The 15,320-nt window shown below is 44.0% G+C and overlaps 2 protein-coding genes across 5 annotated transcripts; one reads left to right on the forward strand and one right to left on the reverse strand.

Moving 5' to 3' along the window:
• Positions 1-209: 209 nt before the first annotated feature.
• On the reverse strand, positions 210-2,144 carry LOC139349147 (SOSS complex subunit C-like). Of its 4 annotated transcripts, none has more exons than XM_070989683.1 (5): positions 1,800-2,144; positions 1,451-1,488; positions 1,187-1,283; positions 932-1,019; positions 211-725 (listed from the first exon to the last, which is right to left on the reverse strand). In XM_070989683.1, the coding sequence occupies exons 2-5, from the start codon at positions 1,470-1,472 to the stop codon at positions 627-629; spliced, it is 306 nt and encodes a 101-aa protein (XP_070845784.1). In that variant the 5' UTR covers positions 1,473-1,488; positions 1,800-2,144; the 3' UTR covers positions 211-626. The 4 variants fall into 4 exon arrangements, with proteins under 4 accessions (XP_070845783.1, XP_070845784.1, XP_070845785.1 ...); XM_070989684.1 differs by having other exon boundaries at positions 1,437-1,488; positions 1,800-1,855; XM_070989682.1 differs by lacking the exon at positions 1,451-1,488 and having other exon boundaries at positions 210-725.
• Positions 2,145-2,838: 694 nt separating this feature from the next.
• On the forward strand, positions 2,839-15,241 carry snx30 (sorting nexin family member 30). Its single transcript, XM_070988698.1, has 9 exons — positions 2,839-3,126; positions 6,280-6,495; positions 7,290-7,400; positions 7,524-7,682; positions 8,344-8,533; positions 9,500-9,699; positions 10,514-10,603; positions 11,200-11,352; positions 11,511-15,241. The coding sequence occupies exons 1-9, from the start codon at positions 3,004-3,006 to the stop codon at positions 11,586-11,588; spliced, it is 1,320 nt and encodes a 439-aa protein (XP_070844799.1). The 5' UTR covers positions 2,839-3,003; the 3' UTR covers positions 11,589-15,241.
• Positions 15,242-15,320: the final 79 nt, after the last annotated feature.

The raw sequence follows: 15,320 nt of genomic DNA on the forward strand, positions 1-15,320 counted from the left end.
ATTTCAGGCACTTGAGTGGCTGATTAAAAATGAAAAAGCCTGAAATAAATAGAGGCTTTCAAAACAGACGTCCCACACACTTCTGTTGAAAAGACACGAGGATCAGAAATGAGAAAAAGTGAGAGCTGATCATGAAAACGTTAACATAGCAATAGACTGTGCATTTAGACTTTTTTATGTTTGCAAAAATAAAAACTGAGATTCAATTTATGTATATATGCACAATTGAATGTAACTTTATTATCCAAATATCGATACAAATGCATTACAAATGTAAAAAACCTGACAAAATGTGCACTTTAAAGCCATGAAGGGCAACAGAGCAGGATAGCATTTACAGAACTTGTGTAGTTTGTTTTTAGTCCCTGGATGACATATTTCACAGCCACTTAGAACCTTATGCTGACTGTTTGAAAGCTTTCCTAAATTCAGCAGCCAGCTTGTTCATCTGGAAAATGTAGAAACGAAAGATATACACTCCCCTGAGATCACTTACAACATGACAAACAACTGTCCATGAATCACAGGCTTAAAAGAGGAAACTGGGAGAGATGCAGGCCTGATGCATGTCGTTTCAAAGCTCTGTCGCACGCCGGGCAGCGGGAGGGGGACAAGAGGTAAAAAAGTCACGACTCAGGCTCCAGGCGTGGAAGGACGGGGAGGATGAGGTTCCCGAACGAGGAGTCCTGAGTGATGAAGAAGCCTGATGAGTGTGCGTGTGCATGCTGCAAGAGAAGACAAAGGTTTGCATGAAGAGTTTCTACTGACAATCACCATCTGAGAGTCGTACCAAATAACAAACAGGACACAGCATGAAAAATAAATTCTTTCAATTCTGGTGAATAATTATTTGTTGTTCTACTTGATACTGTGTGAAAGGCTGTGTTAAATGATATGAAGCCGCAGTTATGTTGGCCTGCCTCTGTCTCACCTGCAGGGCAGCCTTCTGCTGGGCAGCGATGTGCTGCTGCTCTAAGTTGTCCCTGAACTCCTTCAGGCTTGGCCTGGACAGCGAGATGCTACAGGATGACAGGGCGAGAACAAAGGGAAGATAGTTTAGAGTGCTGATGTGTAAGTGGGAACAAAACCCTTGAGAATATATCAACAAGTACAATGGCACATGGTATCAATGGCTACTTTCTCCCCCACTAAATGCTCTCTTTGGCTGGCTGCACACTGTCCTTACCTGGCTCCAGGTGTGTTCATGGACTGATTCTGCATTAGCCTCCTCCTCTCCTTCTCCAGCTCTGCCAGGATTGCCACTCGCGTCTTGTTTGGGAAGGCTGGGTGAAAGAGACAACAAGACAAAGAGACAGAGAGACAATGGGGGAAGAGAGAGGGACAGAACAAGATGTGTCAGCTAACACCACATGCTTCATCTAATGGTTTTGAGTAATTGCTGATGATTGTGTTAATAAATGCGAATATGTACACACACAGACATACGTACGTATCGTCTTGTTGAGTTGCATAGATACAAAGGTTACACTAGAGAGGTTAAAAAAGGATAACATTCACCATTTTATATCTGAGTCATTTAATATTTTACACAGCAGAATATGTAGGATTATCAAGACATTTATTTTCGTTGTAAAATATTAATTGAGGGGCATCGTTAGAAACAAGCTATGTTAGCTTGTTAGCTGTATTTCCCCACAGAGGAACCACAGAGCAAAATGCTACAAAGGGGTCCAGGTTTCATAGCTACGCCCCTGGAGTCAGGAATAGTTCCAGATAGCTTGACAAAGACAAAGAACTTTAATATCAGCGTCGTCTGTCCCAAAACAACAACAAATTACCTTGTCCTGGAGGATTAGCAGCCATGTCGGAGCAGGTAGCAAGAGGCAGGTCAAAATTACAAACCACACACAGGACTATTTTAATGATTTAGCTTAAATTTTGTTTGTGTTTCCTTCCGCCCCACTGGTGGATAACAGACAACGATAAAAGTCCCCCCCCCCCGACGATAAATGTAACTTAACCTTGAGCTGGGTAAATTACACAGAAGTTGCTTTAGTACAGTACTGTTACAGCCGCTGAAAGTTTAAAATAACGATAAAACTCGTGAATATGTACGGGTGATCAGTAGCATTTTGCCTCTCGAGATCGTGTACCGGTGTGTCAGATAGGGATGTTCGCCAGATAGGCGTAAGAAGACAAAGTCTTACTCTGCGACAACTTCCGGTAACCAAAAACGTTATCACAAAAGGAGGACGGCACAAAGCCTAGCCAATGCGCGTGATGAAAGTATATTACCTAAGAATAACTTATAAAAGAATCAACTCCTTAAATGGATCTGGATATCACTAAAGCCTAGATGTCCGGGAAAAATCAACCTGCATAGGAATCCAAATTGTAATTGCCTCCTCAAATATGATGTGTATATGAATTGCTCATATTTCATATTTGAGGAGGCAAATAGAGGGTTTGCTAGATTTTCCTGAGCTTTCAGTCTCATCTCGCATTTTTCTTCAGTGCGTGAAGTTTGCTCAGTTGTCAAGGAGGTAGTGTAATGACAAAATTACCGTGAGTTAACCAACAAGTTAACAAATGAGCTGACAATTCTGCCTGATGTCAAGCAACCATGGCTGAAAGCTCTGGAGGAAAAGATAGTATGTATGTAGAGAGTTGTTTTCAAATGCTGCTTCCTTTTTTTTGTGCTGTGTGGTGTTTCAAGCCAAAAAACTTCGTAAAAATGACCAGGCCTAACACTCTCACTAACAGTTCTCTCATCCTCTCAATAGACGATCTTTAGTTTTCACTCGTTGCTTGTTGTCATGTGACGCACATGTTTACTTCCGGGTTCGTGTAGTTTAACCTCCGGAGCTGCGCAGTGGGGAGTCAGCTGACAGTTGTGACCAACCAGCGGGTGTAACATCTCAACTGAGGAGACCCTGAATGGAGAAAAAAGCCTCCCTCTGTCTACACTAAACCGTGTTAGCTGCGGAGAACCGGACAGTCGTTGCCCCCGATACCCGGCCACGTTTTCCCGCCTCCTGCAGGATGAGTGTCGGCGCTCCGCGAGGCCTGGCCAGCTCGGGGCAGAAGCCCATCACGGAGATCCTCCACCCGCTGTCCGCCGCCGAGGAGCCCCTCTCAGTCACCGTCAACGTCGGAGGGGACAAGGTAGGGTCTGCTGGGGCTGTACTGAGACCTGTTTGGAGGTTTGAGAACAACCAGGCGATGTAGAGAGGACAGTTGACCAAAGTAAACTCTGTACACTGACCTTTATTCAGGGTGGCACCACCGTTTGCGGCTAAATCCACCAAGTAAGAACTAGCAAACTGATGGAAGTTTAATGGAGAAAACGGACCGAACACTAATCAACGCCTTTTTCTGGTTAATGACCATTACTCTAGTTTGCATTGAAGATTTAATGGCCGTGACTGGAGGTTAGAGATGAGCTGGACCGTTTGAGTTTTCCACTGAATCACTGTGGCATGAAGGAGACATCTCAAAAGCCACAAACAGTGCCTTTGCTGGCTATGTCTTATGGAGGGACTCACTTTTTATTACAACACAGACACAAAGACCGCAGATGCATTAAAAACAAACAAGCAGAGGTAAAGGGCGAATATGATCTCATAATACACACACACACACACACACACACACACACACACACACACACTCACACAGAGAGGGAGCAGGTTACTATAGTGTGAGTGATGTGTTTACACCATTTAAAGTGGATCATGTTTGCACGTGTTGCTTTGCACTGACCCCAGTTTACACGTTTCGCTTAAAAAACAGATTTCTTGTCATCCCACTTCCTCAAAAGGGACCTGCCATCATTGTCAACCTAGGTAAGCTGTGTAAACAACGATGAACCCAGCAAACAAATCACAAGGCTTTTATTCTTCCTGCTGCGGTTTTACTTTGGAGTAACAAGCTTGGCAACTGCAAGGTCTTCCAGTTAATTATTGACAACAGGATGCTATGAGATGTCCTTCAGACTGAGTAACTTTGCATGATAAGGTGATGTAAAGGCTCTGGTCCCAGTCTATTAGCAGAATAACCAATCATTTTGTGAACGTATTTCAATAAAATGTAATGGAGAGGTAGATCATGGGCCATTGGAACATGTGATTACTTTTTGTTGTGGATCAGGATCCATGTGTAGATTATAATGCCAAATTAACAGAATTTAAAACTTTGATATGATACTAGTATTAAAAATGAGACAAGATACCTCCTTCCATAGCACTGAAAAACAGGAAAAAAAAGGCTGAACTGAGCACATACCAACACGTTTATAACAATGTTAATAGTAATAAACATTATAATTACTATTCTTAAATGCTTTTTCTCCCCTGTGAGTCTACACAGTCTTATTGGTTTTGGTATAACTTCTTTTCCGCGGTGTCGCTACACTTGTGAGCACAGTACTGTGGTTGAGTAACAGTGACAGGTCACTCGCTGGCTGTTGTGACATCCACTCGCGTAGTGCCTCAGCCTGCAGTCATGTGGTGGCTGCGTTGCTGCAGAGAGCGCCGCGACAGACGCAGGCTGAGAAGCAGTTAATTTTCTTCTCTTGCGTTTCACCTGTGCAGCCTTGGCGTGAAAATCGTGATTGCTGATCTGTTTTTCATCCTCCCGGGGTTCACATGTGAACAAAAATTTCATGTTACGCAGAATCTGACCTGCTGCTACGATCGTAGTCTTTGTTTCAATGTGTTTGTCACACAAAGCCCTTAGATTCAAGCTCTGTCCCAGTGTTAGAATAAGCAAGACTCCACCTTATATCCATTCACATATCACAGTATTGATTACTACGTCTCCTAACTCTGCTGTGTGTTAAAAACATCTGCTTCCCCCGTGTGATATTTCCTGATTCTTTCTCGCCGTCAGCCTGAGCATGGTTGTGTTGCTGTGGCCTGGTTGTTCATTCACAGTGGTGTACTGATGCAACGCAACGCAATTATCTGAACTGTGATTACCAGCGCAGGTTAGCACCACAATGTAAAAAAATGGAGCACTTACAGCGTCAGCAGCCTGTGTGTGCGTACAGTAGCAGAGAATGGCGTGAAGAAAATGTGTGTGTGGTCAGTGTGTGAAGTTGCAGAGTGTGTATGAGGCGAGTGAGTGAGGAGAGACAGGAGTAGCACTTTTTTTTTTTTTTTGACATTGATTGAATTGGAGAGTTGCACACATGGCCACTTCAGGCAATTAAGAAAAAGTACGTGCGGCAGAAAAAGGTGATTAAGGTTGAACATTAGCTTCTGTGCCTTCATGCACCTTCGCCTGTTTCAGTGCTTCCTTCCTTCTTTTGAGGGAAGTTGTGGCCCCAGAGGACATCAGCGACTTGTGAGAAGTGTTGTCAGAGTTGAGATCAGCTCAGCTTGTGGTGAAAGAATTGGTTGGGTAGTTTTATTTTCAGCCCTGCTGCCCCGGTGTTTTTCCCTACCTTCCTGTCGTGCTGTTTATGTTTTGGTTGTTATTTATATTTAACATTCTGCTGTCCCTGCATTTCGCTAATGAGATATTCAGAGTCCCTTCTGAATGTGCAGGAATACAGCAATCATCCATTCATCCATTGCAGAAACATGTTTTTTTTTTCATGTCTTTTGAACATGATTGGGTTTAAACGGCAGCTAAAAGTAGAAAGTGAACCGCACAAGTCTCTTTTCTCTAATAATGACGTGTACAAATCCACAGGTCGGTCTCTTTTTAGCACACAGCCTCCACTTATTGTCCAGTTATTGGCCTTTTTATAGCATTTTCTGAGCCCTCTCGCTGTGTTTGGATGGAGCCTGTGGGGAGAATTTATTGTCTCTACTTGTTTCTATAAAAAACACTGAAAAACTGAAAGTGCTAGAACATGCCTGACAGCAGCAATCTTTCCCCGACATACCTGAGGAAGAGCATCATGTATGAATAGCCAGGCACTGATTGGATTTATTAATGCACCGAGCACCTGTTTGTACAGAAAAACTGTTTCAAAAAAACACAATAAAATGAAATAATGTGTTTATTTGTCAATCTGTGGATGGCATAACCAGCCATTATTTTCACAGAGTTGTAATTTTATTTCTATTAAGCCTGCGGAAATGCATCTCCATTCCACAAATGGCCCATCTCACTCCCCTCGCCCATCATTCAATTAGAAAGACGGGAGTCGTGTCAGATGATGCAGGGTGTGTACGAAGCAGCAGCCTCAACAAGAGCCCCTTTGACAGAGAGAAACAACTGCATCGCCATCAATCTATCAGCTCTTTGTCTGCAGCTTTTCCCACTGAGCCATTCGAATTTGGTGTCACCGTCGTCTCTGTCCAGCAGGAAGCGGGGCTGACCAACGGCACGCCGGTCGAGACGTCGAGTCCCGCCTCCGCCTCCTCGCTGTTCAACAGGCTGCAGCTGGACGACGACCTGGAAACAGATGTCCGGGACCTCTACGCCTCCACAGAAACCCGCGACCTGTTTGTCACAGTCGACGACCCAAAGAAGCACGTCTCCACCATGGAGACCTACATCACCTACAGAGTCTCCACCAAGGTCTGCTATTGGCTGGTGTCATGGTAACACTGTCATTAAACTTGTATGTAATGGGATTATTATAGCTTTGTTTTTTATGAGTGGGTCCCTGTTTTGTTTGTATCTTGAGCACGAGCATGAAGAAACACTTACACGATACACATTTCTGACGATTGCTACATGCTATTCCACTTATCAGTGTTTGATGCTGGTAATATGCCATGAAATGTAGCAATACGCTTGCAAAGGCAGGGAAAAAAGACCGTTAGCTAGCAAACACAGATGTAAAAAAAAAAGTTCCAAATTCTTCCAGAAGTCGGTTGTGCAAATGTTTTATCACGATGGAAACGCAGTCCGGTTTCCATCGTGTAATGAAAGAAACAGACTGAGATGGAGACACTGCCAGGAGCCGTCGGGTGGCTGCATGACGACAGCGACTCTGCACGCTGTGGTGCTTTGGCTCAGAGGCCTGAGACAAATATCACAGCCCAGTATGAACACAACGTGTTGATTAAGAGCATGTGGGGGGGCCTCTTTTTACACCGTATTGTCAGAAAGGAAGAGAGAGAGAGTGTGTGTGAGCATGCACTGTCAGCTCTGTTTCAAGGTCGATAAGCATGCACGGTAATTCTAAATGGGCTGCGATAAACAGACATGGCCCCCCTCCAGTCTAATGTGTCCACACAGTTCAGTGAAAACTAATCCCAATTTCATAAACTATTTCGAAATAAACTTTATGTAAATTGTCATTTTTAAATTAAGGGTCAGTATCCTCCCAGGTAACACGTCAAATGTGTGTGTGTGTGTTTCTCCAGACAACACGGATAGAGTTTGACCTGCCGGAGTACTGTGTGCGGCGGCGCTACCAGGACTTTGACTGGCTGAGGCTCAAGTTGGAGGAGAGCCAGCCGACCCACCTCATCCCTGTAGGTCCAGTGAGCCATGACACAACCTTCGTCCTGTCCTGCTTTCCATTTAGAAACCCTTAATTTACTCTCTGCTCTGCTTCTCCTGTTTTCTCCTCCTCATCCATCTCCCTTCGTCTCCAGCCGTTGCCGGAGAAATTCGTGATGAAGGGCGTGGTCGATCGTTTTTCGGAGGAATTTGTAGAGACGAGGATGAAAGCTCTGGACAAGTTCCTGAAGCGAGTCGCGGACCACCCCGTCCTCTCCTTCAACCCACATCTAAACGCTTTCCTCTCTGCCAAGGTAAGACAACACAAAAGTGGGACTTTCAGGGACAGTTTGGTCTTTTATAAGAATTGATGTCCCTGGTTCTGAGCGTGACCAGCACACAGACAACTTCAGGCTCTCTCTCTCGCCAGAAGTTATAAACTGTGGTGACTCCTTCTGTCAGAAACACAAGGTGGACAATTGCTGCTTCTCCAGTCACATGCTTGCATGCAATTCATTTTATGAAGCACCTCGTTATATTACCTGTTTTAGTACAGATAAAATACAGCAGCTCTTTCAGTAAAATGCAATACTACAAACTAGAGAGCTTTTGCGTCCTTACTTAGTCTCTGTGTGTTGTCCACATCTGCCATCAGTCACAAACTTTGTCTCTAAGTAGCTGAGACACAAGACAAGACTTTATTGATCCCTGTGGGGAAATGAGGTTGTTGCAGCAGTACGATAATTGGACTCCGAAGGAAGAAAGAAAGTAGGGCATACACATAATGAAACAGTATCAATTCTACAGTGTAAAATGTGTGATGAAACACCGCAGCCAAGAAGAAGCTGACAGTTTCAGATGGAAGAGAAGAATGCACCATTAACATGGATGGATGAGATCATTACGTGTACTGTTTTCTTGCCCTGTTGGCACAGTCCTCACATCATGCGGCTGGTTGTTACTGTGTGCCTGCAGGACCTTAACAAGCGTCAGGGTCTGGCCCTGCTGACCAAGGTGGGGGAGTCGGTGAAGCACGTGGCCGGAGGCTACAAGCTGCGGGCGCGGCCGGCCGAGTTCTGCGCCATGGGAGAATACCTGGACACCTTCAGCCAGAAACTGGGAACCATCGACCGCATCGCCCAGAGGATCCTCAAAGAGCAGTCAGGTATCAGAAGATTATTTCTCCGGCCACTAAACAGTCATTTAAATATTATAGGGGACCTAGTGGGCTTGCAAATTGTTCTTAACCAGATTATTGATACAGGATTTTAAACAGGAACATAAAAGAAGCGTTTGTTTTTCTTTCTGAGCTTCCTTTTACTCATTATGTTATCATTTACACACAGCCTTGTTGTGCTAAAGGTTTGTGCATGAGCCCTGGGACTTAATAAGCACTTTCACTGGTTCGAGAGCTGAAGCCACGTCTTCCTCGTCACTTCTTCCAAACATGTATTTTAGGCACCAGGAAGCAACATTTTGACACAGCGGTGTGAGCGCGGCTTGCAGCATTCCCTCAAGTAGTGCTCCTTTGTACTCCGCTTCTCCTTCTCTCAGCAGACCTGCTGGCAGCTATCTGCATGTGCCACATTGTGCTTGTGGTTAGCTTATATCATCGAATGGTTCAGTCTTTAGCTGGGTGGCTAACACTAACTTATGGAAGCACTATCTGCAGTATTGAGCCACTCAGTGCTGTCGTGTTTGGTCTGGAGAAGACCCCTCAGACTTTTGGGCCTTGAGGGGTGCATGGTTCATATCTGCAGGCCTCACTCATGCATGGCGAGTGATGCTGCGAATACCTGTCACCTGCCATGTGAAATGCTCATCGCCGCCATCTGTTTGGGGGTTTTAGACATGCTGCAGTCTTTGGCCTGAAAAATCTGCAGTGTAAACACAAGGTCCATGTTTCCATATTGGAGGCGATAAGATGGGAACTCGGGTTGATAATGAAGGCCTGTGAACTGACAGAGAGCATACAAAAAGCAAATGCCGCGCATGCTTGACTCAGCAGCCTGGCTCTCAGCCATCACTCCTCTCATGTGTAATTTACAAATATAGATTTTTCAGTTAAACATGGCGAACCCTCCGTGAAAGATCACGACTCTTCTTTTCTATTTCCTTTCACCCCGAGCAGAGTACCTGACAGAGCTGCGGGAGTACGGCACCGTGTACTCCAGCTGGGCGGGGTCGGAGGAGGAGCTACAGCGCCCCCTGGAGGGCGTGGCCAGCTGTGTTTCGACATGCTGCAGAGCGCTGGAGGACCAGAGTGAGAACATGAGCCAGGACTTCCTGCCTGTACTCAGAGAGTACGTCCTCTACATAGAGTCCATGAAGGTGAGAGGGACATTTTGTGTTTCACGTCCTTAGAGCACTCGATGCGGTACAGAGAGTCAGCCATGTTGTTAATTAGCGACTGCAGTGCCGCAACAAAAAAAAGGCCAAAAAGCATTACCCCCATTGACTTCCATTATTGAGAAAAGAAAGAATGAATATTATTCAATTAAATGTATAATTATCAGTTTCAGAGTACAGTTTGCTATAAACTCTAATGCCATATGCTATTTTGACAGTTGGTATACAAAAAAACACCACTCAACCACCTTACACTAACAGGAAGTGATACAGTCTGTGCAACATCAGATGCCACAGATGGAAAGCAGAATGTTTTTCCGGTGATTTAGTACTTGTTTTGGTTTGATCTTTCTCAAACAGTTTCACCACCACCCACAATTTGTTCGCTTTTGTACGGCTGTGAGCAGCTCGTCCGTTTCCTCTGCGCTTTGCGTTGTGATTGCAGAACAGTGTGCATCAGCAGCGCATGCAGAAATCATCAGGATTTTGCATGCACACTGTCTGCTTTGAGTATACTTCATTTTGTCATTTTTCCAGGGCGAACTCGCTGCATACTAAACACCTGATTAGACTGAGTGCGCGGCCTGAATTTGGGACACAGCTACGCACTTTCTTATTTGACCCTGAATAGAGGAAGCAGCATCTGAGATTCTGATGTCTCATATCCTCATCGAGTTCCTGATTCAGCATGTTTCATGTTTTTCACACATTGCCTCTCTCAGACATATTACAGCATCAGTAAATGTCACATTAAAAGTGAGAAATTAAAGAGTTGATGTTTTCTGGTTGATTACAGAACGTTTTGAGGAAGCGCGACCAGAGCCAGGCGGAGTACGAGGGCCGACTGGAAGCGGCCGTATTGCGCAAACAGGAGGACAGAACGCCTGTAAGCCTCCTCCTTCCTCCCATCTGAATCTGAAACTCCTCTCACATATAGAGACCTTGAAATTGCTGTTGCCATCCGTGGGAGTGTCAGTAGTTAAACAAAGTTCTCTTCACGGTATTACTTTCTGTCCCACTGGGAGCACATGATGGGACATTTAACCATTTTAATATGATCATGGAAATTCTCTAATAATAATGATGGATTTCACAAAGAATCATCTTTCAAGACTACACATGCAGTAATAATATACCATAATATTGTGTTTCCAAAAACCAAGTTTCGATATCAGTGAGTTATTTTCTTCAGAGGAACAAACAAACAAAAATTGGAAATAGGGGTGAATAATCTCTTCAAAATAAGAGCTTCTAGTGTTGGTACATGATGGATTAGCTGGATATCTTTTTTGTCAGCATGCCATACAAACTCCACAAAGAGGATTTGAGAGGGAGAGTTGGTGAAAGCCTTCTGTCTCTTTGTCAAATTCCCCTAATACAACCCTCCCGCACCACCCAGACCCCTGTAGCACTGTAACCTGTAGTCCTGTGTCATGTCCCCCAAAGGCCCCTGTAGCTGTAGTTTTCTCTCTGTCGCCGTAGATGCCAGTGGAGGTGGAGAAATGCCAGGACAAGGTGGAGTGTTTCAATGCGGACCTGAAGGCAGACTGGGAGCGCTGGCAGCGCAACAAGAGACAAGACTTCAAACAGCTTCTCATAGGCATGGCCGACAAAAATATCAGCCACTACGAAAAGGTACGCACGCTGCTGGAAGGCGCTGTGTCATTTCCCATGCATACTGTGTTTACACAGAGCCTCCACAGATTATGACTTTAAACATCTTCCTCTTGTGTCACTGCATCTTCTTTCTTCCCTTTCACCTTATTTTCTGCCTCCGTCTCCACCCTCTGCAGTGCCAGGCAGCGTGGGAGTCCCTCATAACTCTCCTCCAGGACAAACAGACTGAGGACAAAACGAGTGAGACGAACTGAAACACGTCCTCCTGTCTCTGGCCCCCCTTCCCTTCCCCTCCTCTCTGTATAACACGCTCTCTCATGCCAAGGAAGAGGACGGAGCGGGCAGCAGATCTGATCTGCTGGACTCTGCCCCTGTTCTCCTGTGAGAAAACCAGATGTAGGGGAGCTGCGTCTCCCAGACATCACACCTGTGAAGGAGGTAATGAATGGTGCATTCAAGGACAGCTGGGAAAGAAGAGAAACCTACTATGTACAGACATTTTCCCTTTTCTTTCCTTTGTTTTTTCTTTCTTTTTGTTGTTGTTCTTATTGACTTTTTCTACTTCATATTTCCAGTTAACGGTCAGTTGCCAATGCTGCTTGTGTTTATTTAACCACGGTTTCAGAATTTCCTGTCTGCTCTCTCTATGTTCACATTCAACCAAGTATGAAGGAGAACTCATACAGATAATAATATTTTGTGCAGGTGTGAAGTAATTTTTTTTTTATTCCTGTCAGGTTGTAAAAGCCTCTGCTAATGTAACACTAAAACTCTCCTCTGGAACTAGACTCTTGAAGGCATCATATTGGCTGTAAATTTAAAGGACCATACCTGTTACTTTTTGCATGTTTCAGCCCATAAACCCATTTATTTGTCGTTACTGTCTCATTTTCCAAAAAGGTCATAAACTTCACAGTTTTCCTATTTTCTCTGCAACCATTGTTATCATGAAAATAAGCTTTCAGAGACTTGAAAACATGCTGTGGCAGCAGCCCTCATGCTCAAACAGAAGCAACACACGGAGGGAAAAAAAGTGGGAGGCGCAGCAACAGAAGACCAGTAAAAGCCTTGAATGGTCTCTCAAAAGGGAAACTTCCGCATGGATTTTTGATGCTTATAGACAAATGGACATGAAGCAAAACCACATTAAGCAATGATGGTGTGGGTGTTGAGCTTGATCAGGGAAATGATGTTGTGTTTTTGCTCCAGGAAGCTGAGCACGGAGCCACACAGCAGATTCAGTTCTGTTTATGTTATGAGTGCAGTTGTAGCAGCACCACCTGGTGGTGGAGCTGCTAAGTGTTTGCATACTGCTTTTTTTTTTTTTTTTTTTTTTTTTAATACCATGGCCATTCATATTTGCCACACCTCTCCTCTTCAAGCCAGGGCTTTAACTTGGAATGCTGAAGGGCACATTTCCTCAGTGAAAAGCACACAGGGGAAATTGAGGCGAAGACTCTAATTTCTTCTCTTTAAACAAACCAATCGAGTGTCAGCTTTTTCTTTTCTTTGAGGAACTTTTTAGAGTCAAATGTCATTTGCCTGCAGTAAGCTGCATCAGTGGCACTCATTTACATAACAGTCTGAAAGGAACAAACGCTGAATTGGGAACATGTGGCGTCATCATGCCCCATCGGAAGTGACAAAAAGGCCACGCCTGCACACTGACTGCCACAAAAGTTGAACAACAACATTTCAATCCCACTTGGATCTTCCTCAGCTCAGAATGTTTGACACAAGAGGAGTAAGTGTCGAAGGCTGGCTCTGACCTGAAAAAAGCATGCTGATGGTCTGCAGAGGAACAAAGAGCACCAGGGCTCCTGAGAATAAATAACTATGTGGAAGCATTTTTGTTAAACTCTCTGATGGAGCGGTCTGACCATATGATCTCATCATTGTTTCCTCTTTTTCTTTCTTTGCCTCAGAATGTTGCTGATGTGGCCTTAAAGGAAAAATCCATTCTGAGATACTCTGTCAGACGTCAGTGTGTAATCTTTGCTGAACCCGCTCCACAGCCGCACTGCTAGCTCATCACACTCAGCATAAAAGTAGCGAAAACTTGACCAATGATGACGAGGGCAGATTCAGTCAGGGGCATCTTCATAAACTGGAAAAAAAAATCCATCAAATGTAATAACGATTTCTGAGTTGTTTAGCATCAGTTCATTTATTGACAGGATTTCAGAAATAAGGTGCTTATTTGACTTTTCGGAGTCATGCTTTGTTAGAAATCCCCTGTGTTGCACTCTTTCCTTTTAAATGTCCGTTTGTCAGATTGTCTTTGAATGGCCCTTTCCCTTTTTTTTTTAGGCTGCTGTCACATTACTGAACCTGCCCTCAGTGTAGCCAAATGTGAAACAGAGATGGGAGGAGGTGACTGTGGCTGCTCGCAGACTGTTTTGGGTACTTTGTCAGTTCTCTTTTTATCCGTCCTTCATGTTTTCCCCTCAAGCTTTAAAAGCGCAAAGCAGCTACTGTTTCCACTTGCTACCAGATGTCAGTGAGGTGATGCTTGAAAAAGACTGAACTTTTACATGTTTGCTGTGAGTACAGGCAGTAAGATGGAGCCGTCAGAGTGTCACAGCAGACAGTTTTATGGATGCACTGATGCTAAATTTTGTACCAAAACATTAAAACCCACCATGAAGATCAGAGTCAGAGTTTATGTTAATTGTCACAGTTAGTATGAACATACACATTCAAGAAAATGCTCTGCCTAAACCTCACAGACTGGCTCACTGTCATTCAATTAAAAACAGCAAGGATTCAGGAGAGTTAGTACATCATTGTTAAAATTAAAGGTACCCTGGAGGGCTGAGGGCGAAGGAATAGGAAACGTAGCACACACACAATAAGCTAAAAAAGGATAGGTAGGTACTGTGAATCGTGGCGGTGATTCCAAAAAAAAGGCATCAGTGCATTTGTAGACTTTCCTGCTATTTGGTGTAAATGTACTGCAGTCAGCGCACCAGCCTGATGAAGTGACCTGACCTGAGCGTGCACACATTTCGAGGTCATTCAGACTTGACTGAAAAAAAATGTCTTTTTGCTCTCATGGCAATATACTGTATATTCAATATAGCCCAGTGTCTGGCTGAATCATACGGCACAGCTGAGTCTATTTTTGTACAACAGAGGCTGGAGATCAGCGTTGGGTTTCCAATGAGCATGTGACACATTTTAAAAGGGATTTTGGAGATTTGTACCAACGATGTTAATTTAGCATAACCAACATATGAGGATCGAGACGTTTTATTTTTGGTGCTCATTGGAACCCCGACAAACAGTTCTCCAATTTCTTTCTTCTTATTCATAGCCATTGTAAAATCCCCATCTTATACTGTGTGCCTGCTGATTTGTTTTTGCACTGTTAAGCTCCATCCCCTGGCAGAAAAGCCGAAACAAAAAATTGGACCGGCTTTCTCAGTTGAGGCATCTTTTATGTCTCACTTCTGTAATGTTAAGAAAGGCGTCGTCTGCAAACGGTGACGCTGATGGCAGCCGTCGCACAAGCCTGCGAGCAGGGGAGATGCGATTGTTGCTTTTCTTTCATGTACAAATCAAATGTTTCAAAGCCAAACGTCCCCATATTTCCCTTCTTTCTTCTCCACGTGGATTCACACACGAAGAGAAGATCTGATTTGCCATGCAGGATAAACCCGATCAATCAAACCTGCGTGAAAGGTCAGACGATTTATGAATGTGTGAATCCAGCTTCGGTCCTTTTATTTCTGGTCCTCCCCCCAGTGTGTACTGTTTACGTTCAGAGTTTTTATTGTACATTTGGATGTCAATAACATCTTGTAATTATAAATAAGCTTGTATATTGATGTCGTTTTGATGCAATTTATCTTTACCTCAAATGATTTTTTTGGATATATTGGACCAATAATAAAAAGAATGAATGCATCTGATATTTGTCTGCTCAGGTCTGATTTGTTGGGCTTTTTTCCTCAGTCACATTTTATTAATTTAAAATGTAAGAG

Source organism: Chaetodon trifascialis, chromosome 20 (genome assembly GCF_039877785.1).
Source record: "Chaetodon trifascialis isolate fChaTrf1 chromosome 20, fChaTrf1.hap1, whole genome shotgun sequence".
Taxonomy (NCBI): Eukaryota; Metazoa; Chordata; class Actinopteri; order Chaetodontiformes; family Chaetodontidae; genus Chaetodon; species Chaetodon trifascialis.